The following is a 25,623-nucleotide window of genomic DNA, read 5'->3' as shown; positions in this document are numbered from 1 at the left end:
TAGCTGAGTGGAGTAAGTCCAATAAATCAAAGTGTAGGAGCTGAAGTCTGTTGAGGCTCTGGGCCTGGGTGTCATATTATCAGTCCAGAGATTCAAATCCCCTACATATATCTTAAACCCAGCACCGACTACAATTCCAATAAAGTAGCATGCAAGTCTTGTGAAAAGAGATCCCCTCTGAGTCCAATTCCATCACATTAAACTCTTTTTAAACTGTGTGCTAACCAAAAGAAAAAATCTGCAGTCTGTCTATAGTCCAAGGGCCACATAAAGTGACCCTATCAATACAGAATTAGTTGAATTTTCCATTGTAAAGAGCCTTACTTCACTCCTTCTCCCCTAACTTTGAAGGGAAACTTTTTGGTCCCCTAGAAAGCAAAGAAGAGTATTATGGTTTATGCCAGTCTCTCACTCTAAAGTCGCCTTATTTCAGTTCTGTGAAACTGCATCTACTTGATTCATGCATTTTTTCCTTGCCCTCACTTTCTTTTGGACTTTTTCCTTATAGCTTTTGCCTTGAATTTTCTTTTTATAGGAAGTGACAATGCCAAGCTGTCACTGATGAACAAGTACAAGGACAACATCATCGCCACCAGCCCCGTGGACTCCAACCACCAGCAGGCCACCCTGCTCTCTCACACCTCCAGTAGCCAGAGAAAGCGTATCAACAACAAAGCAAGAGGTACAGACCCAGGTCTAATGCCAGGACTTGCAGGTGGACCCCTGAATATTGGAAGAGGCAGGGCCATTAGTGTCCTTTATCTACACTCTTAGGCATTGCTGAAGTGGGTGTGCCCTAGTATAGTCTTTCTGGAGAACAATTGGGTGCTACTTAAGAAAGAATGTAAATGAGCCAATCCTTTGACCAAGTAATTTCACCAATGAGAATTTATCCTAAGGAAATAATTGGACAGGCATGCAAAGAGGTGTGTAAAAAGCTGTTCATCACAACAGTGTTAAAAGAGCAAAAAACTGGAAATAGCTTAAATGTCCACCAGTAGGGAATTGGTTAACTACCTGGCACATCTGTCTACTGTCTGACATTTTACTATGCAGCCACTAAAATGATAATGTAGATCTGAATTTGTTGAGATGGAAAGTTGCCCACCGCATATTAAATGAAAAAAAAATGAGGTTATAAAACAATAGATACAGCATAATGCCAATTTTAAAGGGGGGTTAAAAAACCTTTATTTGTTCTGCACAGAAAAATATACAGGAAGACTGTAAATCAAATGTTAACAGTTTTTCTTTGAATGGTGGCTGTAGAGGAGATCAGGATTTTTCCCTTTATTTAGTGTATTTTCTCATCTTTTGCATTAAACATACGTTCTAGAACCAGAAACGAATCACAAAAATATCCCCTTAAGACATGTCCCAGCCTCATATCAACCAGAATCATGGCCTGTAATGAGAATTTCCCTTTCTCCCTTTGCCATCCTCCATACTGGAGGCTGTCTCCAGCAGGTGGCTGCCTCACATGGCCAGCCTGAGTGGGGGCATGGCTGGGGGCGGAGCTCTAGCAAAGGCTGCATAAGACTGTTTCCTTCTCTGAAAGGAAGCCCAGTTCCCTGTAACCACTCCTCTTGTGTCATTGATTTTTCTATTGAACTGGCACCATGATTTGGTGTCAAAAAGACAAAACTGAAGAATGTCTTTGGCCTCTCCTTTTCATTACAGCTGGATCTGCCTTCCTGAACCCTGAAGGGGATTCTGGCCCAGAGGCAGAAAACGACCCCCAGCTGACCTTTTACACTGATCCTTCACGGAGCCGGAGGCGCAGTAGAGGTAGGTGGACAGGGAGAGAGGGTGGCAAAGGAGGTCTGAGGGGAGGGAAAGGTAGGATGCCGCAGAGGTGTTGGATCACATTGGGGGATCTGGGTACCAAAGTCAGTTTCTGCAGGAAGAATTCTTGGACCACAATTGGTGTTTCCTCCTAAGGAAGAAAGAAGAGCCTAGAGTGGAACATTTTAGAGAATCATCTCTCCCAGATAATGGCGCTCTCAAACAAGTTTCCAAGTTGTTTGAAAGGCTATTTCTTGGTCAGAAGACTCTCAATTCCTTCTGGAAGCCTCAGAAATCATACTTTGCTATTTAGACAGTGGAAATGAACTTGATAAACTATATTGAATGTGAAAAGAATGGGTGTTACATGTACCCATTGTTTACCCAGCCACATCATCCTTGGGTTTGAGCTAAACATGGATTGGGATAGGGAAGGGGGTTTGTATTAGTCAGCCAAAGGGGTACTGATGCAAAGTACCAGAACTCTGTTGGCTTTTATAAAGGGTATTTATTTGGGATAGAAGCTTATAGTCTGAAGGCCCTAAAGAGTCCAACTGAAGATATAATAAGAGGTGCTCTCTTACCCAAAGTCATTGGCAACATTTTGGAGCAAGATGCAGGCAATGTCTGTGAGGGTTCAGCCTTCCTTCTTCCTCTTAAGGCTCCATGGTCCCAGCTTCTTCCAGTCTCAGCTGTAGGCTGGCATAAGGCTCATCCCTTTTCCTGGGACTCATTTCTTTCGGGGCTCAGCTGCTCTGTTCTCTTCACAAGGCCAGCTGTAGACTGTCAGGCTTATCTCTCTTCCTAGGGCTTCTGCCTTGTTTAATGAGCCATCTCTATTCCTCTGTGTTCTTCTCCCGAGTATCAACTTCTGTGTGAGAATCTGTTTTATTACCTCACCAAGGGGGCTGGGACTCAATGCTGAGTCACACTCTAGTAATGTGGTTGACTCAAAGCCCTAATCTTAACATAATTCAATCAGATGCTTCAGCTGACTCAAATATAATCAAAGGGGATCATGCCCAGAGGAACAGACCAGTTTACAAATACAATCAATATCTCTTTTCAGAATTCATAAATAATATCAAATTGCCACAGGGTTTAAAGAGTGATCTAAGGCCTGAAAAATGAGTATAATGGTCTTAGGCCCTGAACCCCTACCCAGCAGAATCACAGGGCTACAAGCCCCAAGTACCTTCCTCTATCCTGATAGGGTTGCAGGTAGCTGATGAGTTCTTCTCAGCATCAAAAGAGTTGTCCTTGCATCCATCTGTGCCACTCCACTCTGTTTAGTGGCTTCAGGAGTAGCTACTGCAGCTTGGCTACCATTGCCTATGACATTGCTGGACTCACCGTCATCACTGAGGCAGATTTGGGTTGAAGCACCAATCGGCTTCACCATTTACTTGCTGTATGGTATTAGATAAAGACAACTTTTCTGAGACTCAATTCCCTCACATATTAAATGAGTTAACAGTACATCATGCATAGGGCTACTGAAGGATAGAGTTAGATCAAAATGTGCTTTCTTGGAAACTGGGAAAATACAGTGAAACCCCTATTGTTGCTCTTAGAACTCTCCATAGCACAGCCTGGCTCTCAGGTTTCTTAAAGAGCCTGATCTTAGACTTTTGGACAGTCCCCTTGAGATGTAATGAAGGATATCTGAGTAGCATCACACTGTGTCACTCTCAATAGCATTTCTCCCATTCAATAATCAACCAGTGCCTCTCAAAAGACATGTATATTTTGGCTCTGTCCTACCTCCAATTGAGTTCTCTTCTTACTTGAGGGCATTTTCCCCATAGATTGGAAAATACTTTTTTTTTCCTTCCCCAACCCCAGTTTCTGTTAGTCCCTGCTGTTATAGGTCCAAACGTTCTTGCCACTATTTACTCAGGAAATCACTTGGGGCTCTGACCAGCCTAATGCCTGATGTCCCAGCATCCCTGAGATGTGAATGCAGATTAGTTTTTTCTTGCTCCCTCCCCCTTGATCCTCAGTACATATTTGTGTACATCACACATTCAATCTAGGTCTATCCTTAGAGGCTTATGAAGTTTAGAATTGACCTATAGGGTATGTTCTGATGTAATAAAATCTTATTTAAGAAAACCCATAGGAATGAATTAGAAAGAGTTTCTTTTCAGCATGAACAGAATCATAAAATGGTTCCTTTTAAATACCAAACTCTCCTAGTGCATAACTGTTTATTACTATTAACTAGGCTGTAAGCTTCTTAGGGAGGAGGCATGTCTAATTTATCTCTATTTTTCCAAAGTACATAATAAGGACTTTGCCTCTAATAGATGCTGCATAAATGTTTGTTGAGCCAAACTGAATACATCAGTCAGACCAACAAAAACATTTAATAACCCACCTGCTATGGGTCAGGCTTTGTGAAAGGTAGTAAAAACGTGAAAACATGGCACAGTGATAAGTGTGAATAATATGAATTGAAGTGTGGACAACAATTCAATGAATAATGTGGATAAATGAAAATGAGTTCTAAGAAGAGGTGCAGACAGGTAAATCTACCTGGTAGCAATTGAAGTGAAAAAAGGAGACGATTCTTAGAATTGGGTTATATGTACAATATATAGAACTTCTTGAAAGAGGAAGAGTAAGGAAAATAGCATATAAAACACCTTAAAGGTTAAAAGGAACATGGTATTTTCAATGAAGTTAAAAGTGGTTCAATACGATAACTACAGTCTGGAATATGTACATATAATTGTAGAGATGATAGATAGATAGATAGATAGATAGATAGATAGATAGATAGATAGATATAGATAGATAGACAGACAGGTAGATTCATCCCTTTAGTACAGGGATGAAAGGGATGAGGCTGGAGAACAGAACTAGCTACCAGAATCATACATATGCCAGGTTAGGAGATTTATACTTGCCTCTGAGCTCATAGGGAGCCACTGGGAGCTTTGAAGCTAAGGAGATGCTGGATTATGGGTTGAAGATGCAGAAGGACCAGAGAGAAAGGGAAACCAGCAGCAAGTCATTACAACCACAGGAGAGCAGTGGCGAGGGCCTGCGAACCGTGATGATGCTGTGTGAGAAGGGCTATAATGGCAGAGTGCTCTGTGACCCAGAGGAGCATCAGGGAATGAGTGACAATCTGCTCTTGAAGGTTTCAGGGAAGAGTGTACAGGGAAATGTTGTTTGAGCTGTGACTTGAAGTGTAGGTGTATACCAGGCTGACAAGGTGACAAAATGGCATTCTGTGGAGGAGGAAGTAATATGTGCAGAGTTGCAGAGACATAAATGATGATGGTCTCTTCAGGGAGCTGTAAATAGCTTACTAAAGTGATGTTTAGGGTGTAGATTTGTGTGCTGCTTGGGGAATAAGACCAGAAGACCAGCAGAAGCCAGAAAAGACATGGCCTTAATTCCAACAAACTTGAACTTGATGATTCAGTTGCAAGCTTCTAAAGAGCATTGATCCAGTCACCTCTGTGAGGGGAAGGCTTACCCTGGGGGCAGTGTGGAGGATGGGTGAGAGTGGGGGCATGGACAGCTATGCCATAGTCCAGAAGTGGAACAAGGGGTAGGTAGGGATGGAGAGAATGGAGGCAGCAGAAATATTGGAGCAAAATGAAAAAGATTTAATGGCTTTGTTGCATGGGGTGGGGTCGGGGGTGGGGTGGTAATTGTGAATGACAGAGAAATTAAACATGAAGATTTTTTATTTGGGAAACAAAGTGAATGGCACTGCCATTCTCTGGGCAATGGAATTGAGAGGGGAGCATGTTTTGAGAGAGGTGGCGAGTTTAGTTTCTACTTTTAAAATTTTTTTTATTTTGAAATAATTTCTAATGAGTTTAGTTTTGGATCTGTTGCCAAGGTACTTGGTTGAGGTAAGGTTTGGCCTGGAGATGCAGGTTTGTGAGTGTGGGGAAATAGACTCCATTATGAAAGGAAACTAACATGAGTAGAATGTCCCCAGGTAGGAAGGGACAGAAAACTCAGAGGCTGACTGCCCCCAGTGAGCCCCTCTCTCCCAGCTGTTGCTGACACACTCACCTCAGTGAAACCTGCTCCTATAAAGAATTGGTGCCTCCATGGACCAAATCCCCTGCTTGTGTTCCTGAAAACAGTGGTTCCAAAGACTCCCCTGGGCCCAAAGATGGAACAGCCCTTGTTCCTTATGGGCTATAGCCTCAGCAGATCTGTGTTTTGATCTTGGCTCTATTCCTTAGTAACCCCTTGACCCTGGACAAACCCTATAACCTTACTACCCCCTGCATCTCCATGGGAACTGCCCTCCTAAAATTGTGGGGATAATGCAATGATTTGTGGCATGTAAAGCCCCAACCACTGTTGCCCGACACAATTACCACTTCATAAATGTTAACTATCACTATTAGGCTAATCTCTTTGAAATTTATTTTCCTTATCTATAAAGTGGGTAATTATTATACTTGCTTATAGATTTTTTGTAAGGAAGCAAACATGAAAAATAAAAATAATGTTGGCCACCTGTCTAATTTTCATATTGGAAGCCTTTTATTACTACCAATATAAATATTATTGATATTACAAAAGACCCATACAACTCAGTTGGTAACTTACCTTGTTTCCTTCCTTTCTCACATCTGCCCTGTGAAAGGTCTTGCCTACTACCATTTTATCTTCTCTATGGAAACAAAACAATAGCAAACAAACAAAAAACACTCCCACCTAGTTCCTATCTCTGTTGCCACCCACCTGGGAGTGTTTCTTATTCCCAATTATTTCCTCACTACATTTCCATTAAACCTTACCCCAGTGATTGCAGGGCTGTGGCACAACAACATTTTCTGTATACTCAGAGCAATATTTTACCATTTTATTTATTTTACTCTTACAGAGTAAGAGTCATTTGGCACAACTCATACACATAAAGAAAGCAAAGTTTCTTCAAGCTCAGGACATTTCATCCTGGAGAAGTAGCTTGAGCCATGGGAGTGGAGGAGATGCTTTGGAGAAGCACCCTCTGTGGAAAGTGGTGGAGCCTAAGGAGATCCCAAGTGTGTGGTCAAAAATATTCCCACCACAATTTAGCAAGAGGTTGGAGCTCAACCCAGCAAGTGGGCAGGGCTGGGGCGTGTATGTGTGGAGAATTGCTCCCTTCATGTTTTTTCTTGTGAACCTGGCCCAGGTTCACAAGATGACTTGCATGCAACTGATCATTGTTGACCTGAGGCTCGCCATATGGCCGAGTTCCCTCTGATTCCACCTGATGATGTGGTGTTCCAGGAGGACTAAGGTCACTGAGGTCATGCAGTCAGAGACACTTCCACTGGGAACCAGGTGTTTCCCTGTCTCCCCTTGTTGCTGGGTTAGGCAGAGAGAACAGTCAGGTAGCAAAACGTCAAATTGAATTTGCAATACCAAGATTTTCACCACCATGTCTCTTGCTTTGTCTTGTTTTTAGTGGGCTCTCCCCGAAGTCCTGTGAATAAGACCACCTTGACACTGATCAGCGTCACCAGCTGTGTGATCGGCCTGGTGTGTGCCTCTCACGTCAGCTGTCCTCTCATTGTCAAAATCACCTTGCACGTCCCTGAGCACCTGATCGCAGATGGTGAGCCCACTTCTTCTGAGGCTGAGACCTCCTCCATTAAATAGGGTGGTTTTCAGTTTGGGCAAGGGATAAAGAAGCCAGCAACCTCTATTAGATACTACTATATAGGGGGAAAAACATAAACCCAAATAAATGAGACTTAGGAAAACAGTATTGTCTGCAGATGAAATCAATAAGCAAGTTAAAAAAAAAAAAAAACGGGCAACTGAACAGATGACCTCCTCTCATCTATGCCCACTTCCATTTTTGTTTGTTCTTAAATAAGTCCCCGTCTTTGTAGAAAATGTAGAGCATGTTGTCTACAGGTAGGTAGATGCCAAGATTCACTTAGCCTTTGAGAGAGGAAGAGCTAAGTGGAGTAGTAGAGATGTTTAAGGATTAGCCATGCTTCAGTTCGGTATACCCAGGTGGAAAATTCCTAATTGCAGTAGCTCACTCTAAGCCTGGAACTCCGAAGCAATAATTTGCTTTTATCCAGGCAGCCCCCTATATAATGAGGGACTAATATAAGTTCTGAGAGTCCCTGAATTATTTAAGCTCAGAGCACCTAATTGACTTGTTAATGTCTGTTCTCTCGGTTGCTCTGAGGTTGAAAACAGGTGGGGACTGTGCATGGTGCTAGAGGGCCTGCTAGTTCATGGCAAGTGAAGACAGGCAGCAGGTCCCTATTGCTTGGGTATGTGCCAGTGCCTGTGGCTGGGTCTGCTGGAGCTGTGCCATGGCCATCACAGAGCTGCTATCTCCCTGTATCCCTAGAACTCCTGTAGGAATGGGATGGGGCAAGGAGGCAGGGGACAATATGGGAGGGAGGGCCTTAATGTCCCCAGCCTCACAGCAGCCCAAGTGATGGCTGCGTCTCCATCTGCTCACCCCTTACCCCGGAGCTAATGAAGGGCTAAGACTGGTGGAAGCCCTGAGCTCGGATTGGGACTCATCTGCAGGGTGGCCTTTGCTTTGTCTGCAGTGGCTTGTGTGTGTCTGTGTGCACACATGGGCATGCTTCCTCTCTTTACCCAACAGGGAGCCGCTTCATCTTGCTGGAGGGGAGCCAGCTGGATGCCAGTGACTGGCTGAACCCTGCCCAAGTGGTGCTCTTCTCTCAGCAGAACTCCAGCGGGCCCTGGGCCATGGACCTCTGTGCACGACGGCTCCTGGACCCCTGCGAACACCAGTGTGACCCCGAAACTGGTAGGCAGGAGCACTAGGCAGGGAGTAACTGTCAGCGAGATTGTACCTCTTGCGATCAGCCCTCAAAACCTGCCCCCCACCCCTGCCACTGTCCCACTGCTGTCAGGAGCTTCGACTGTGCCATACAAGCTGCTGGCATGGGGTCATCTTCTGGCAGAAGCCTTGGAAGGGCCCTATGGGTGTCCATAGCCCGTCTGTCATCCAGTCAGAGGATATTTAGCTACTGGGGCTAGGCTTCTTAGGAGTATAAAACTAATGTATGTTTATTATAGAAAATTTAGAAAAGACAGAAAAGCTCCAAGAAGAAAATTATCATCATCTATAATTCTAGCTCCTGGAGATAATCTCTTTTAAAATTTTAATGCCCTCTCTTGTGACCTTTTTCCTTTGTGTGGTTTTTTTAGAAGCTTGGAAACATAACCAGATCTAGAAGAGTTTTCCTGCTTTCTTCACTACTCTCCACTTATTTAACCTAAGTTAATGGCCATTTGGTATTTCATTGTATGTCTATACCATAGCTCATTTAAACATTCCTCTCATTTGACATTTAGGGTGTTTTATATTTTAGAGAATTTTTACAAATACTACTAAAATGAACAACTTTGCCTATCAATGCAGGGCACATCTGAGGTTACTTTCTTCAAATGAATTCTTTTTTTTAATTTTTAATTTTTAATTGATCTTTCATACACGAGCATCCATAAATAATAAATGTATAGTAAAAGTTGTGAACTTACAAAAGGCATGTCATCACACAGGGCTCCCATACATCACCCCACCACCAATACCTTGCATTGTTGTGAAATGTTTGTTACAAACTATGAAAGAGAATTGTCAAAACATTACTACTAACTGTAACCCCTACCTTACATTTGGCTTATTTTTTCCCCAACTTACCTGGTTATTGACACCATGTGTTAGTATTATATACATGTTATAGCTCATGAGAGAATGTTCTCATATTTGTTTGGAGGGCTACAGTCCCTCTTCCACTACAGGATCCTTTGTGTTCAATAATCCCATGCTTTGTACAATCCATTCAAAGTGCACAGTCAGTGGCTTTCATATTCATCACAAAGTTGTGCTGTCATCATCTCAGTCAATTTTAGAAAGTTTTCATTATTCTAAAAGGAAAAATCCCATATCCCTTGTGCCCCCCATTGTTGTCCCTTAGAATTGATATATCTCCTTTGCCATTGCCGCAAAAATCTGACAAAACTACTGCCAGCTATAATCCATAAGTTACATTCATTGTAATTTTCCCATGTATCAACATGTTCTTAATAATTTGTAAAAGACGATCATTCTAATAATATTAACCATAATCTTCATCCACCACCAAAATAGCTGTTATGCAGTCCCTCTTCAGATGAATTCTTAGAAGATGGATTACTGGGTCAAAGAGTATGAATGTCTTTAAGACTCTTATGCTATGAAATTGGACCAAAATTTCTTGACCAAGGGTTCAAATTTGGGCAGGGCATGTGCCAAGTACTCACATTGCTCTTTGAATTCCAACTTACCCCTGAGCATGGATCCCTCCTTCCAGGTTGCTTTGCACTTTTACTTTAAAAGGGCCTTGTCTACAGTAGTCTTTATAAACACCTATTTCCAGTGCATTGAGTGCCACAGAGCCTTTCCAGAGAAGTAGTGTGCTGCTCTACAGCAAAAGAATGGGGTAAGAAGATAGCTAAGACCTGCAAGCAAAATGTTGCTGGAGTTGGGGCCAAATCCTCAAGCACTCTGCACATCTTCTACACTCCCCCGCTGGCCACACACATCTGCACTTGCACATACATCCACATACACACGCCCAAGTCGTCTGCAGACACTGGGGTGGAAGATCATAGTGGAGGGTGAGTCTAAAAGATCCAGACCCTACTTCTGTTATAGCCCAGTGTTGCATCTTTTGGGAGGAGTGATAGGTAACTGCAGCATCTACAGTTCACCTTCTTACATCTAAAAGTTGGTTTTATGTGGGCCCGTCAGAGATTCTCAGCCCCCACATGTAGGAGAAAGTACAGCATTTTAAACATCTGATGTCTAAGGCTGTGCTTGCTGGCTGCTCCTCCCACGCTGTCAGGCAAACACCAAACCAAACAGATGGGCTGTGCACCATGCCCAAAAGCCAGTTTGCTCAAGAGAAAGAAAAAAAAGAGCTCATCTCAGAGGTGGGGGTCTCTCCAAGCAGCTGGGTGAGTCTCTAGTCCCCCATTTCTCTGGCTGGTTTGATGAGGAGGACTTGGGACCATCTCAGGTCTTAAACTCACTTCAGAGAGAAGAAGGATCCCCAGAGGGCCTGGGGTGCTTCTACTGGTATTGAAGCAAAACAAAAAAACCTTTAATAAAAAATAAATCTTAAAAAAAAAAAACAAAATAAAACCCACCTTTAATTAAGGGTCAAAAGAAGGAATTGAATTTTTAAGCCTGGAGGGCATCTCATGACTGAATGGGAGCAGTCTCCTTGTTTCAGATCAATACCTGAATTGCCAGAGAATTTACATGACTTGCCCAAAGTCACACAGCTACAGAGGGCAGAATCTGTGTTTTATTCATCATGGTATCAGGGCAGCGGTGGGATTTTAAAGGATTGTTTAATTTCCCCAGACATTTCAGATCCAGCATATTTGTATTTCAAAAACTAAGTCACAGCGATTACTGAGCTTCACTACTCAATGTGCCAGGACCTGAGGAAGCTGCTGATCTACAGCAAAGTTCTCCCATCAACTTTCCTTCCTTCCAGATGTCATATTTTTGATACTTGGTGAAAATATCTTTGCAGAACCCCTCCCCTGCCAATGACTTCCTTGTATGTGGGACAACTAACGACTTTCCCACTGGAAACCATGGAGGGAGACTGAAAATAAGAACTGAAACCCTACAACAGAACTAAGGGCAACATCTTCATTTGGGTAGCAGCTGAGGAACGGCGCTGCAAAGACTTTTGTTTTCATGAATGCTTGAATTGGAAAGCTCCCCCCTCCCCGTCCTGCTCCTTTCTGCACATGGGATGATGTGGTCATCCCACACGCTCATCAGTAAGAAACTTTTTCGCCTCCCACACTCCATCCTTGAGTCTTTCTCCAAAGAACCGAGTGTGGGAATTGGCTGCAAGTCAAGTCAATGTTATTTTTGCAATCCTTCAGCTAGCGCACTTGGAAATGTCATAGTGTTGGGACGTGTGCTTTCCCAGCCATGCTGAAGGGTCTGCCCATATGGATGTGTGGAACTGTGCAAATGCACGTGTATACTTTTCACACACACGCACACACACAAAGACTTTCAGTCACTGCAAAGGAGCAGCTTCTGGTGCCTGGAGCTCTCCTCAGGGATCCTTCCTAAAAGTGCCCCAAGGGTAAACATGTTTTTACTCATCACCTGCACAGTGATCCAAAATACCCAACATAATAGGTAAAATAATGACCCTGTGCCCCAAGATGCCCATGTCTGAATCCTAAGAACCTATGAATATGTTAGTTTACGTGGCAAAGACGAATTAAGGTAGCAGATGCAATTAAGGTCACTAATTAGCTGACCCTAAAATAGATTATCCTGAATTATTTGGGTGGGCCCATTATAATCACAAATCTCCTTAAACCTTAGAAGAGGGAGGAAGAAAAGGAGGTCAGAGTGATATATTATGAGAAAGACTAGATCAGCCCTGTCTGTAGCTGGCTTTGAAGATGGAGCTAGGGGCCATGAGCTAAGGAATGTAGGCAAGCTGGAAAAGCTGGAAAAGTCAAGGAAACAGTCTCCGCTAGAACTTCCAGAAAGGCACACAGCCCTTCGGACACCTTGATTTTTTTTTTTTTTTGGATTACTACTCTTTTTTTTTAGATTTTTTTTAATTGACTTTGTAATAATATTACATTAAAAATATATAAATATATATATGAGGTCCCATTCAACCCCACCCCCCCACCCCACCTCTCCCCCCCCCCCCCCCCAGCAACACTCATTCCCATCATCATGACACATCCATTGCATTTGGTAAGTACATCTCTGGGCACCTCTGCACCTCATGGTCAACGGTCCACATCATGGCCCACACTCTCCTCCATTCCATCCAGTGGGCCCTGTGAGGATTTACAATGTCTGGTGATTGCCCCTGAAGCACCATCCAGGGCAGCTCCATGTCCCAAAGACGCCCCCACCTCTCATCTCTTCCTGCCTCTCCCCATACCCATCAGCCACCATGTCCACTTTTCCCAATCCAATGCCACCTCTTCTATGTGGATATTGGATTGGTTGTGTCCATTGCACCTCTATGTCAAGAGGAGGCTCAGATTCCACATGGATGCTGGATGCAATCCTCCCATTTTCAGTTGTAATCACTCTAGGCTCCATGGTGTGGTGGTTGTCCTTCTTCAACTCCATCTTAGCTGAGTGTGGTAAGTCCAATAAATCAGATTGTAGGTGCTGGAGTCTGTTGAGGATCAGGACCTGGCTATCACATTGTCAGTCCAGAGATTCAAATCCCCTAAATATATCTTAAACCCCAACACTAACTGCACCTCCAGCACATTAGCATGAAAGTCTTATGAAGAGAGATCCCATCTGAGTCCAGATTCATCACATATAAACACCATTTCCAAAGAGGGGCCATCTGACCTGGTAGTTAACCCCATCGGCCATGACCATAACTCCCATGGGTCTCTTTAGTCCTCAAAGGAACCAATATCTGGGGGTTGTATCTGCTTTATCTGTCTCTCAGACTCTGCTCAGTTGTGCATAAGGGCAATCCTTCTGCCAGCCTCCAGACTCTTTTTTAGAGACTCATAGCCATATAAACTCATTTCTCCTTTCCATTTCCCCCTTACATTAGGTCAAACAGCATGTTATTTTATGTAGACAGGGATATTCTGCTGATCCGCATTGAACCTTCCGTATAAGGTCATTTTCCAGTTGCATCATCAGTTGGTAGTTGATAGTGGTCCCTCAGTGCCAGGGAGGCTCATCCCCGGGGGACACCTTGATTTTAACTCAATGAGATCTATGACAGACTTCTGACCTATTGCACTTTAATATAATAAATGTATGTTATTGAAAGCCACTAAGTTTGTGCTAATTTGTTACAGCAGCAATAGAAAATGAACACCAGGGAAGGAGAGAAAGGACCGGCAGTGGTGTTCTCCTTTTTTATATCCACCACCCACACTTTATATAGGGTAGCTACCTAGAGCTTCTAAAGATGTTTCAGGAACCTATGAAGAACTTGAACTGGGCAGACGCTGCTGCTCTGTTTTCCATTCCAGCCTCCCTCATACACTGATATCCTAGCAACAGATTATTTAGGATGAATGAAATGTACATAAAGCTGTTAACCCAGTGCACAAGTAACCCATAAGCACAAGCAAATGTTGGTTGGTATTATAATCATCATGAGTCCAGAGGTTTTCCGATTTGAATTTGTGTCTACCTGAGAAATGGTTGGTGTTACTGTTTCCTGTTAAAACCAATACCATGCAATGGTTTCTCGTAAACAATGGGAATTGATTGGCCCTGGTTTTGAGGCTAGGAAAAGCCCAAAGTCAATGCATTAGCCAGGCAATGCCTTCTCCTGAGGACTGTGGCATTCTGGGGCTGGCACCAGTTACCCTTGGTTCTTGGCTTTTCCATCACATGGCAATGCTCAAGGTGGCATCTTCTTTCCCTCCTGGTTTCCGTTGACTCCCAGCTTCCATCTGCTCCCTGTGGCTTCTCTTCCCATATCCAATTTCCTTAGCTTATAAGGACTTAAGTCATATCGGATTAAGACTCACTTAACTAATAATGTATTCAACGGTCCTATATACAAATGGGTCCACACCCATGGGACCAGGGGTTGAGACCTGAATATGAGTTTTGTGGGGGATGTGATTTAATCCTCAAAAGTAATCCCACACCCTGAGGGCTGTCAGACATTTCCCGTCTTCTGCTGAGTATGGATTGACCGTTTACAGCATCAGTTTTGCTCTGAGACTAGCTGTTTTAGCCCCAACTTATGGCAAGTCATGCTTCTAGCATTTGGTTGTTTAGCAGCTCAGGATGCATGTGGGTTAGGTTCCCAGACTGTCGGCAAACAACTTTATAAAATATACATCGCAGGTGGGGGTGGGGAAGAAACCAGTGGGGAACACGTTAAAAAGAGTTTGCAGTAAGAAGTATTGGTAGGTAAAGTTTTTTTGTTTTTTTTTTTAAAGATTTATTTATTCCCCCCTCACCGGTTGTCTGTTCCCTGTGTCTATTTGCTGCATCTTCTTCTTTGTCCGCTTCTTTTGTTGTCAGCAGCTCGGGAATCTGTGTTTCTTTTCGTTGCGTCATCTTGTTGTGTCAGCTCTCCATGTGTGTCGCCATTCCTGGGCAGGCTGCACTTTCTTTTGTGCTGGGCAGCTCTCCTTACAGGGCGCACTCCTTGCGCATGGGGCTCCCCTACGTGGGGGGGACACCCCTGCGTGGCATGGCACTCCTTGCGTGCATCAGCACTGTGCATGGGCCAGCTGCATGAACCGCGGACCTCCCATGTGGTAGATGGACACCCTAACCACTGGGCAAGTCTGCTTCCTGGTAGGGAAAGTTTATTGAGAACTTACTATTTGTCAAACACTGTGCTTCACTTAAGTTATGTAATTGAATTGTCACCTGTGGAGTAAATTGTATTTTTAACCCAGTTTTACAAAGTTGTTAGCTAATTTGCTCAAGGTCACTAGCCTAATTAAGGACCAAACCAGACTTCAAATCCAGGCTTCCTGACTTCAGAAACCCATGTCCTTGATTAGTAGGTGATCTTGCCCTCCCACTGGTCATGCATCAGGAAAGGAATCAGGATGGAAGCATTAGAATTGTCCTCCTTCTGAGTGGCTGCAACTGAGCTCCAGCCCTGGAACAAAGTCCTTTGCCGACCCACATAATGAAATTCTCTCCCAGGTCCTCCCAGTTTGTAAATCTAGGATCTGCTTCTGGTCAAGCTAGGCTAGCAGCAAAGCATCGAGATACTGTGGCTTCATGCCCTGGCTGAATCGAGCCAGGGTTTGACCTTCATTGTTTATCTAAGCCATTTTGTTAAGTCTTTTTTCATCTTTTTGATGGGAAACACAGTCTACCTAGTTCTAACCTCTCTCTCCTCTCAATTCCTGGCCTTAGTTCTGTCATATGGGCAGCTGTGGAGGTTTTGCACACCTGCTTAATTTCACATCGCCCATCTATCCTGGCCTCAGACCCTCATTGCCCTTTTCAAGATATGTAGCTTTTATGGGTCTGCAAGGAGCACGGGCGTCCAAGCTAAATCAGTTTTTAATCTCCATCCAAGATGTTCACTGAAGTCCCTTCTGTCCCAGGTATTTCCATAGGCCAGATTCAACCATATAAAACTCTGTAAAGCCTGGGCAGAGGGATTGGACCAGCTTTCCAGACTCAGTGCAGCCCACCTGCCCTTTGCTTATTCTGAATCACTACTTTTCTCTCTAGTCTTCCCTGGTTTTATGAACCCAACTTGGCAGAGTAGTTCAGCCCCCAATTTGTTCCTGCCTCCTGTCTCTTGCCACTCATTCCAAACTCACTTTTCTGGCTCCATTAAAGCACCTTCCTTCAGGCATGTTTCCCACTGTCTCTACTCCCAGAGTTGTGTGGGACCACTTGAACCTAAGTCTGTCTCTTGCCCGATGTATCCGCAGGGGAGGGAGAGCAGACAATTAGATATTCTGAATCCAGATACATTAGATGAAGCACACCCATTCCATTTGATAAAAGCTAAGAGCTACCTGGAAGATAGAGGTGCCTTAGGGCTTTTGGTCATGATCTGCATTTACTTCATGAAGAACTAGTGGTAATCCAGTCATGTCCAAAGAGCTCCAGCTTTGTGGTCTTTCTTCAGTCCCTGGATGAAATTTGTGCCTCAGTCCTTCATCTGAAGAATGTCCATCATACAAAGTACTTCAAGACATTTGCCCACTGACAATTCAAATATAGCCACCTCCAGGCCCTGCACTGATTGCCTAGCTCACCTTGTGTGATTCTACTGCCTGGGGATGCCCTCGCTTCTGATTTCCTCCTGCAGGGCACACTCTATTGCGGCTGGGCACCTATCTGTGGCTGTGGCACGTCTCTCTATTGGATTCCTATGTACACCACCACAGAGTCGGCAAGTCATGTGTTCCCCGCCATCTGTCACAGCAGATGCGGAGACTGTAACACTTCTAGCTTAGGAGGGCATCCAACACCCTTGTGGGGTCTTTAAAATTCACAGCTAACAGTCAGAGCCTGTGCTTGCACGAAACCCTTCTTAAAGTCAAGATTTAGCAGTTGGTTACCATAGCAACTTTCCTCATCAAGTCTTAACTCCTTTCAGTATAGATGGCCAAATTGGTTTAGGGAAGGAGTACAGAAGAGGGAAGCTTGGTGGGTTCCAGAAAGGAGGACCATTTGAGAGGCAAATTTTGGATATCCTCAAATTCTATCCTCCTATGTTTTAGAATGCCTGTGTTTCTCTGATTTTGGGCAGCATATGCCATTCTATGAGAACAGCTTTATCTGTTGTCTACAGTGTGTCCCCACATAGTAATGAAGGACCGATGCCTCATAAGGAGATAATGACTCTGAAGGCAATTTGAGAAAGGTAAATGTGCTTTTCAAATGGTAGGTATTGCTGTCATTAGGAAAATAAGGCTCTGCTTGAACTCTGAGTTTTATTGCATTTATTTTTACATGTTTTATACTAACTAGATATCACATGTGGAAGAGGATTCCCTTTTTTGTCAGTCTTTTATTCTAGGCTAGATGTTCAGCTGAGGCCATTGTAAAAGTCAGAGTAATGGGCTTGACAACCTCCCACCATTACTTCCTGTTTTTTTTTTTTTAACATCATACCTAGGCTGGATTGTTCTCAAGGACATCAAAAGAATATCTTTCTCTCAGGAAGAAATATATCTGGACCCTTGACCAATTAATTGGCTTAGATATCTACATCTTGGGAGGTGGGGATTATCTGTGAATTTAACACGAAAGACAAACTCTCTAATTTGTTTTCCATTTCACAAGTATTTATTGCAAGTTTATTCGTATTGGGGGAAACTGCCCTTGTTCCTGCCCTTGTGTAGCTTGTAATCTAAGGTCCAGAGTTTTGTTGAAATTGATAAGGTATAAGTTTCCTAGTACTTTCCTTTTTCTTTCTTTCTTTCTTTGCCCTGCCTGGTACTTTTCTTCTTTATCTTCCTTCTGTCAGAGAAACAGGCTTCATCCACCAACCTTTTCATCAACTACCTAATTTCAAGCTGTGTTTTCCTTTATTTGACTCAACTCCCTGACCATTTCCATATACAGCTGAAGGCAGTAAATTGGAACCCATTGTGGATCCAGTTCATGTAAAAGCCTGAATTTTCCATACAGGAGACAAAAACTCTAAAACTCTCTGTGCAGCCTTCACAAACTAAGTTACTCATTTTAACATACTCCCTAGCACACAGAGCTGAGGGAGTGGGGGGAAGAAAATGAGTGTTACCCAGTAGCGAGGCCCTGATGGATGGTAGTTTATGAAAGGAATGGTCCGGCTAACATCCTAACAGAAACACCCTTGCCCAGACCTTATCTCAAGCCCTTCTCCCTTAACTGTGAGAACTCTTCACTTCATTTTTATTGGGTTCATTATCTTTGGGAACAGAATATAGCACTCAAGGCTATGGTCCTATTTCTTTGTGTCCTTTTAAATGATGCTTCCTTAAGAAATAAAGAATGCCCATTGCCTCCTCAGGGCATGATACCTTTGCTATTTACAAATTTCAGGAGGTCATGTCTTGTTCTTTCACTAGTTACAAAGTAATAACCAGTCAGTGAAATAGTAAATTAACCTAGTGCTTTAGTGGAACTGGTCTCAGCAGTTTGAGGATACATACCATTTCATTAAGAATTATTAGTATAAGGAAACAAAGCAAGTTCCCTCTAGATTAGTATTAAGTAAAGCAATGAGTCTTAATCTTTCTGGCCTCTCAGATTTTCTTGTCAATGATATGAATGTTATAGAATCCTGCCTTGGAAAAATGTACATATGCATGTACATGGTTTTGCATACAATTGCAGAAGGTTCAAAGACTTCTGATGTACCAATGGAGTGAGGTATGATAACGAAGAATAATATCCTAAATAATTATACAATTGTAGATTATCCTTCCATTCACCAGTTCCAAAATGATTAACCATTTTCACTTAAAAACTAAAATCCAGCGTTCCTATTAAAACCACAATAGGTATAGGTGGCCTCCTCTAAGTATAGTAGTTGTTCTAAGGGCTAGCAAGGTAGCAAGGTAGGGGAGGAAAGGCCTTTGGAGACAGACATAAGTTCAAACCTGTACGCTCACTTTGAAACTCTTGGCAAGTGCATTAACTTTTCTGAGCCTCAGTTTCCCCCATCAGCATAAAGTAGCTAATGCCTACTTTTTCAGAGTCTTAGAAATATTTTAGTATATAACTCACTTACACAGTCTTATAAATTTACTGATCACTTGATATGTACCTTTCAGTATACTGGACACTGAGAAGATAAAGATGAACAAGAAAGTGTCCCTTCCCTCAAGGAGTTTCTGGTCTTTGTGCTTATAGAGCACATATAGTAGGTGCTTTGTAATTGTTAGATTCTTCCACCACTGAAAATGATCACCCACTTGAAAATGGGAAGATGGGTGGGTGTATTCTTTCATATGGCAGTGGAAAGGAAAATGCATGAAATTATGGGGTTTATTGCCACACCTGTGTTGCTCTTAGAGGCAGAGCTTAATCTATTTCATATTAATTTTCTCAAGCACAGGTATGTTAATCAATTCATTCCTGTTTCTCTTTCTTCCTCATTACCCTGCTCCTAAGGGGAATGCCTCTGCTACGAAGGTTACATGAAGGACCCAGTACACAAGCATCTTTGCATTCGGAATGAATGGGGAACAAATCAGGGGTAAGTGAATGAATGGCAAGCTAGCCAGTTCCCAAGATATCGCCTCTCCCTTACACAGACATGACGTGGAGCAACTGCTTGTAGAGGAATAGAACTAAAGGGCGGTTATATTCTGAACAGCAAATGGGTAAAAAATGTCACTGTGCATTTCCATATTTATACCATTCCAATGACGTCCATATCATCTTTTCTCCACTTATGAGTAAGGAGATGATGCCTCTGACTCGCAGCCCTGCAGTCTCCAGCTGGGATCTGAAAATCAAGCTGTCCCTCTCTTCCTTTTCACACTGCCACCAGCTACGAGGATTCCACAGGCAGAACTTAGCTGACAATTTTGTTGGAGACCCGTGAAGCCATACAGACTCCTGGGTAGCTCTTCCAGAGCTTGAGGAACTTTGCGAGACTGACATGAGTAGGAATTTGTTTTCATCAGGACTGTCACGGGGGGTGAAATGCAAGGTCTCAGAGAGAGCTAGGTATTGAAGAAGATAGTATTTTTGCCTGATCCCCAATTACCATTTCTCTGTAAGATCTTTGCTCCCTCACAAGCACACATAACTGAGATAAAGTAGTTATTCTCTCTGTTATATTTTCAAAGCAGCTTTCTACCTTGTTTTAGATGTTTAGAGCATGTATTCCACATTGGCTATGTTGAGGAGAGGGATGGAGGTTAGAAGGATCAATAAATGCTAACTAATAATAATAATTGATGTAACAGGAAAAACTAGAATGAAATCAAGGCAAAAGACATTTTGGTGTATTTAATCAGACTGCAAATTAGGTATGTGTTTATATGCTGACAAGGTGGAATAAAAGAAACCTACATAATTTCAAGCATAACCATGGAGGGAGCACATCCCTGAGGTCAATGATCAGCCCCTTCTGTATGGATCTGGTGAGACTAAACCTGGGATATTGAATGTAGTTCTGGATCCCTCAAAGCAATAAATATGGAGACAAATGGGTAAGAGTTTGGAGAAGAGCAATAAAAATGATTGAAGAGCCCACAAGAATGATTTATGGTGAAGGAATAGAAGAACTCAACTCTGAGGACTTGGCCAGCTGATGACAAAGTCAGGGTGTGATAGATGCCCACTGATGTTAGAAGAAGGCAAATGTTCTGGAACGGGTTGAGGTTGAGGTATATGGACAGGAGAGAATGATTTTAGGGGAAGGAAATCTGAGTCATATGGCAGAAAGCTTGAGGGATTCAAAATGCTGTGAACTTTTTCAGTTAGTGAAAATGAAGGATTAGCTCAGTTTGGACTGAGTTTGAGATTTTACTAGAAAATTTAGAGAAAGACTGGCCCTGTTTTTAGAAGACTGGTGGGAAGGGCAGGGGGCTTAGGTAATTTATCCTAATAGGGCCATTCACTATTTAAAAGGGCCATTCACTATTTAAAGTCTGCTTAGCCCCCTTACTCTCTTAACCTCTAAAATATTTGCATAGATGCTGGGGAGGCAGAATTTCAGCTTATGTTCTGGCCTTGCAGAGAATCTCAGATGACCATAATTCTTAATGGGAATAATATTGTAAAGGTTGATGGATCACCATCTCTTTATGGTTTAGCCCTCAGATTTGCTGCTGAAGAAAAACAACTACAAAATATCATTTCCCTCTTTGCCAGGAATGATCCAGGCTGGCTTTCTGCAGTGATTGGATTTGGTGGTTAATTGCTCAAGCCTCCACATCCACTGCCTGGTAGACAGATCATGTGAGTTTGAGTCTGACTTCACTTGGTAATTGCACAAGCCTTCGTCATTCCCTCTGGCTGTAGGTAGAGACACTCCTAGGATGTAGACAAGAGCCTCAAGGGAAATGGTGGAGGCCCCAGTCTAGTCTTGGTGTCATTTAAAAGAAGGCAGGCTAAAACACTGAGTTACAGACTGACAGGAGCATTCGCCCCAGGAAATAGACAAGGACACCTAATCTGTCATTTCCATCTCTAATTTCCATTATTCCATGATCATCACTGTCTAAGAGTTCTCATTTTGAACACTAATAAAATAATAGAGCAATTGTTAGGGTGGGGGGAGGGGCTATCTTGAGAATAATGGAACCAGGAGTGATAAGCAGCTTGGCTTTATTAAAAAAAAAAAAAAATGCCAGACAAATGACTGTGTTTTTTCTCATTAAACTACAAGATATACAAAAAACAGAAGATGCCATACATCTTGATTTAAATCAGGATTCTGATCCCATGTTTCTCTAAATGATTCTTACAAAATTAGTCAAAATTGGTTTGAACATGAAAACTGTCACTTGAATTGTGAACTGCCTGGCAGATTGCCAACCCATGATACATGTTGGGATATTTTGGAAAAATCAACAATAGATCTAATTGTCCTGAATATTTTATTTAATGTTCCAGAAGGTAGAGGTAAACAGCATATGCGTGGGTATTTATGCTTTCACTTAGCATTCCGTATCACATACATGAAAAGAGCTGAATGTTCTTTTGAAGTAGAAGAACCAAATCCTAAACCTGTGAGAGTTAGAACAATTTCCCTTGTGGAAAATGTCGGTTAATGTACCAGGAGAAAAGTAGCATTAAGCATTTGTGACTTTCAGACAAAGAAGAAAACTGATCAAGGACAATAATACAAAAAGTTACAAATGGATGGTTCTCTGAGAGAGAGAATTTATTCCATGACTTCATCCAGCCTCTGCTTACCTGGGCTGCGTGTGCTTGTATGTGTGTGTGTGTGAGCCATTTTAATTATAGGTATCTTCTCACCACTCTACTCGATCATTTATTCAAGTTTTAAACCAATATTCATCCCATTACCTATTGTTGGCCAGGCAAATAGGTTGCTATTTATGAGATGATGCAGGAACTACTAGTCTAGATAGGAATATGGGGATATAACAAATAATTGCAATGAATTCTAAGACATATTAAAATAAATGTGTGTGCAGGGTGATCTGTAATTACAGTTTAAGGGGTGACTTATGTGATGGTAAAGGATCTGGAATAGGGCTTCAAGGACAAGTTGGATTTCTAACTGTGTTATTTGACAGGTAACAAAGGTTATTCTAAGCAAAAGGAACAGCATGTGCCAAGACATAGAGTCATAAGAAACCTGCTTTTTCCAGGAATGGCAAATAAATAGCTCTATGTGGCTTAAGAATGCAGTTTAAAGAGACAAGAGAGAAATAGCTAGAATGGATAAGGACTAGCTCTCAAAAGGTCTCATTTGCTAAGGCTTTAGACATTAATGCTCCATATATATGACCGTGGAATTGCCAGCAGGAGGAAGAAGTCACCATGATGTCTGCATATTTGGTGGGATATCTCCTCAATGCATGTTATTTTTCTGGATCCTTTATAAGAAATCAGAAGAATCCTACAAAAACAAAAAAGAAAAAATAAATTTAATAAGAGCTAAGCAACAAACAAAAATCTCTTGGACTATCTAGATTTTCTCTAAGTTAGAAAACAATCCCAAAATCCTGTAGATAAAAAACTGCAAGACCAAATATCAAAGAATGACAGACAATTAGGGACCATAACTCCAAGGTATGTGAATCTAGGGAATGGCAATCTTGGTCGTTCCAGTTCTGCCAGAAGTGCCCCAGGAGAAGCGAGGCAGGTTCCAACCATAATGTGTGGACCTGGTGGTGAAGCCAGTCACTCCAGCTCATTTAGGTGACTGGAGCCAGATGGCAGATTGTACAGGTTGTAAAATCATTGAACTCACTACACAAGAGGACCCTATTCACTGAAAGTAAAAATAGCATCAGAAAGATTTAAACAAAGTCATGGATGACAGATTTCTAATGGGTTATTAAAAGAACATGGGCTCTTTGAGGTTACATCCTTGGTCTTTGAGGTTGACAACAAAATCAATCATTCTCTGCCACAATCTGTGACACTCTGCCAAGCAAAGTTGTGAGGGGGAAAGGATTCTAGCCCAGCGCGTGAGGTGACCATGTCTACCCGGTATGAGTTCACAGAATAACTCCCCAACCTTCCAGCCCTGTGGCTTCAGAGACACAGCCAGAGACTATTAGAGTCTGCATTTGATATTTGTTTGCTAGGACAACAAAGACAAATTGAACATTTTCACAGATGAGAAATGGAAACATTAAATGAGGGTAGAGGAGGCAGGAAAGATGGTTTACATGAAAATATTATAGGAGAAAAAGAAAATTTGTTTAGCTACTTTGGAGATTATTAAGAATGGCTATCATAATGTTTTGGGTTTTGTTTTGTTTTTTTGGTTAAATTAAAAATGTACCAAGGGCCTCTAGATACATTTTTCAGAACACCATAGTTAGATTAAATTCATGCATTTGAAGATTCCCAGTAAATAATATTCTTATTTCTTATTCTGGCATCTCAGAGGGCAATACCAAGGAGATTCCCCACTAGAGAAATATGAAATGTCACTAGATTTCAGTGCTGAAGGATGATGATAGAGCATAATTCATGATATGGGAAGAGACCTGCTGTGGAAAATGAACAGGTATTTCGCCAAGTTTTAGAAGCTGGTGGGAATGACCCTGCTTTCCCTGCATACTCAGGAGGCAACACACTTACTGTGATAGGCAGCCATGCATGCACACACACTCATACGCTGCCACCCTGCCTTGATTCCACCTGTCCATTACCCCTGGGGCTCACAGTTTTCTCCTGTTTCTACAATGCCTCCCTACTTCTCAACTTCCCAGGAGTGACTGCTTAGGGATTCCAAATTTGTATGAGGAACCACAGGATCTGGTTACCTTTTCAAGCCAAGAATGAAAACTGTATCCATTGTAGTTGACACTGTCTTGCTTGAAACAGGAAATAACTTTATTTGGGTTCATTCTTAACATTTCCCTAGAGCTTCTGTAACAGAGCAATGACCTGCTCCCATCAGAGAAGATACTTTAGTCATTTTGTTCTAGTACTGAGTAGACACCAACCTCCACTGATTATTCAAAAAGACCCAAAGCCCATACCCTCTTATCCTGGCCACCTAAACCTGAGCAAGAATTTCCTCTCAGCTGTTTTGCAATCTTAGTGTAAATGCTAAACCATTCTAGGGCAGTGATTGGATTGCCAAGGTGTAGTTCTGATTCCAAGTCTTGGGTGGTGTTTGGCATTCTTAAACCAGCCCAGAGTCTCTTCAGAAGCCACTCAGATGCAGTCAGACAGCCCTGCGTGACCTGTGACATTTGCTGACTTTTCTTTGCCCATTTCTAACTCCTCATCTGACTTTTACCATCTGGCTTTCTCTATTACTGATGCCCCATTCACCCTTCTCCAATTCCTGAGACAAGATTTTTCGGCCAGGTTGCTGCTGCTGCTTTATCTCTGGACACCTTCCTCCTTGGCCTTCCAGCCCAGACCTCATTGTCTGTGCCCAGCTCCTATCATTGCCTTGTCATACACAAATGGGATTATCCTCCCAGCAGCTCACTTTTTGTTCTGCCTTACTCTGTCTCTCACTCTTTCTAATCATTGCCACTTACTCCTGACAAGGGTTTCCAAGGCATTTATTTGGCCCTTTTTTTCCTTCTCTTTTTCTTCCCACCCTTATTCTTTATTCTCTCCCCCTCCCCCCCCCCCCCCCCCGCCCACACATACCCATTTCCTTCTCTTCTCCCAGGAGTCAATTCAAATATGGCTTGTCCTTTACCCACTCATTTCAATGTCAAAGCTGATGAAGAAGGTTCATAGAATTAAACATAAATTTCCCAGTTCCTTCTCTCTCCAGAGGCCTTGCTGTAACAGGATTCCAACCGAAAGGTTGCCCCCTGAAGGAAAGCTGATGCGTCCCTGCACAAGCAGGCAGTAACTGAGTGCTTGCAAGTGGATCTCCAACTACCAGGATCTCTCCACCAGCTTTCATGAGATCACACCCCCACTTGGCTCTGGGAAAGTCTGAATTTCATCATGAGATATTTTCTCAAGTGAAGACACGTTTAACCTATTTTCTTAAAAATGTGTGGTCAGTTGGCTGAGTAAAGTGATACACTGTATACTGCAGAAAGACGTCTGGCTGAGAGAGCAGCTGAGGGCTGAAACCTAGCTCATGCTTGCTAAGGCAAGCAAACTCTGGGACAAAGGGCACTTTTGTCCAGCTGAGATGCCTTTTTCTAAATTGCACAAATGCACTTGATAAGCTAGCACTGGCCCTGCTTGTTGTCATTTAGGGTGAT

The 25,623-nt window shown here is 42.6% G+C and overlaps 1 protein-coding gene across 3 annotated transcripts in view; it reads left to right on the top strand.

Annotated features, from left to right (window-relative positions):
• Positions 1-25,623, top strand: part of ASTN1 (astrotactin 1) — a 330,952-nt gene that overhangs the window by 148,670 nt on the left and 156,659 nt on the right. For all 3 annotated transcript variants that reach the window (XR_011645503.1, XM_058310162.1, XM_058310163.2), the window contains 5 exons: positions 536-682; positions 1,681-1,788; positions 7,220-7,369; positions 8,390-8,557; positions 19,388-19,472. Coding sequence is in view for 2 of the 3 variants with exons in the window: in XM_058310162.1 (XP_058166145.1) it covers positions 536-682; positions 1,681-1,788; positions 7,220-7,369; positions 8,390-8,557; positions 19,388-19,472 (658 nt within the window). In the remaining variant the exon portion in view is untranslated. The remainder of the gene's footprint in view (positions 1-535; positions 683-1,680; positions 1,789-7,219; positions 7,370-8,389; positions 8,558-19,387; positions 19,473-25,623) is intronic.

This window comes from Dasypus novemcinctus, chromosome 13 (assembly GCF_030445035.2).
Source record: "Dasypus novemcinctus isolate mDasNov1 chromosome 13, mDasNov1.1.hap2, whole genome shotgun sequence".
NCBI lineage: Eukaryota > Metazoa > Chordata > Mammalia > Cingulata > Dasypodidae > Dasypus > Dasypus novemcinctus.
The sequence above is the reverse complement of the archived record's forward strand: the minus strand, read 5'-3'. Positions and strand labels throughout refer to the sequence as shown.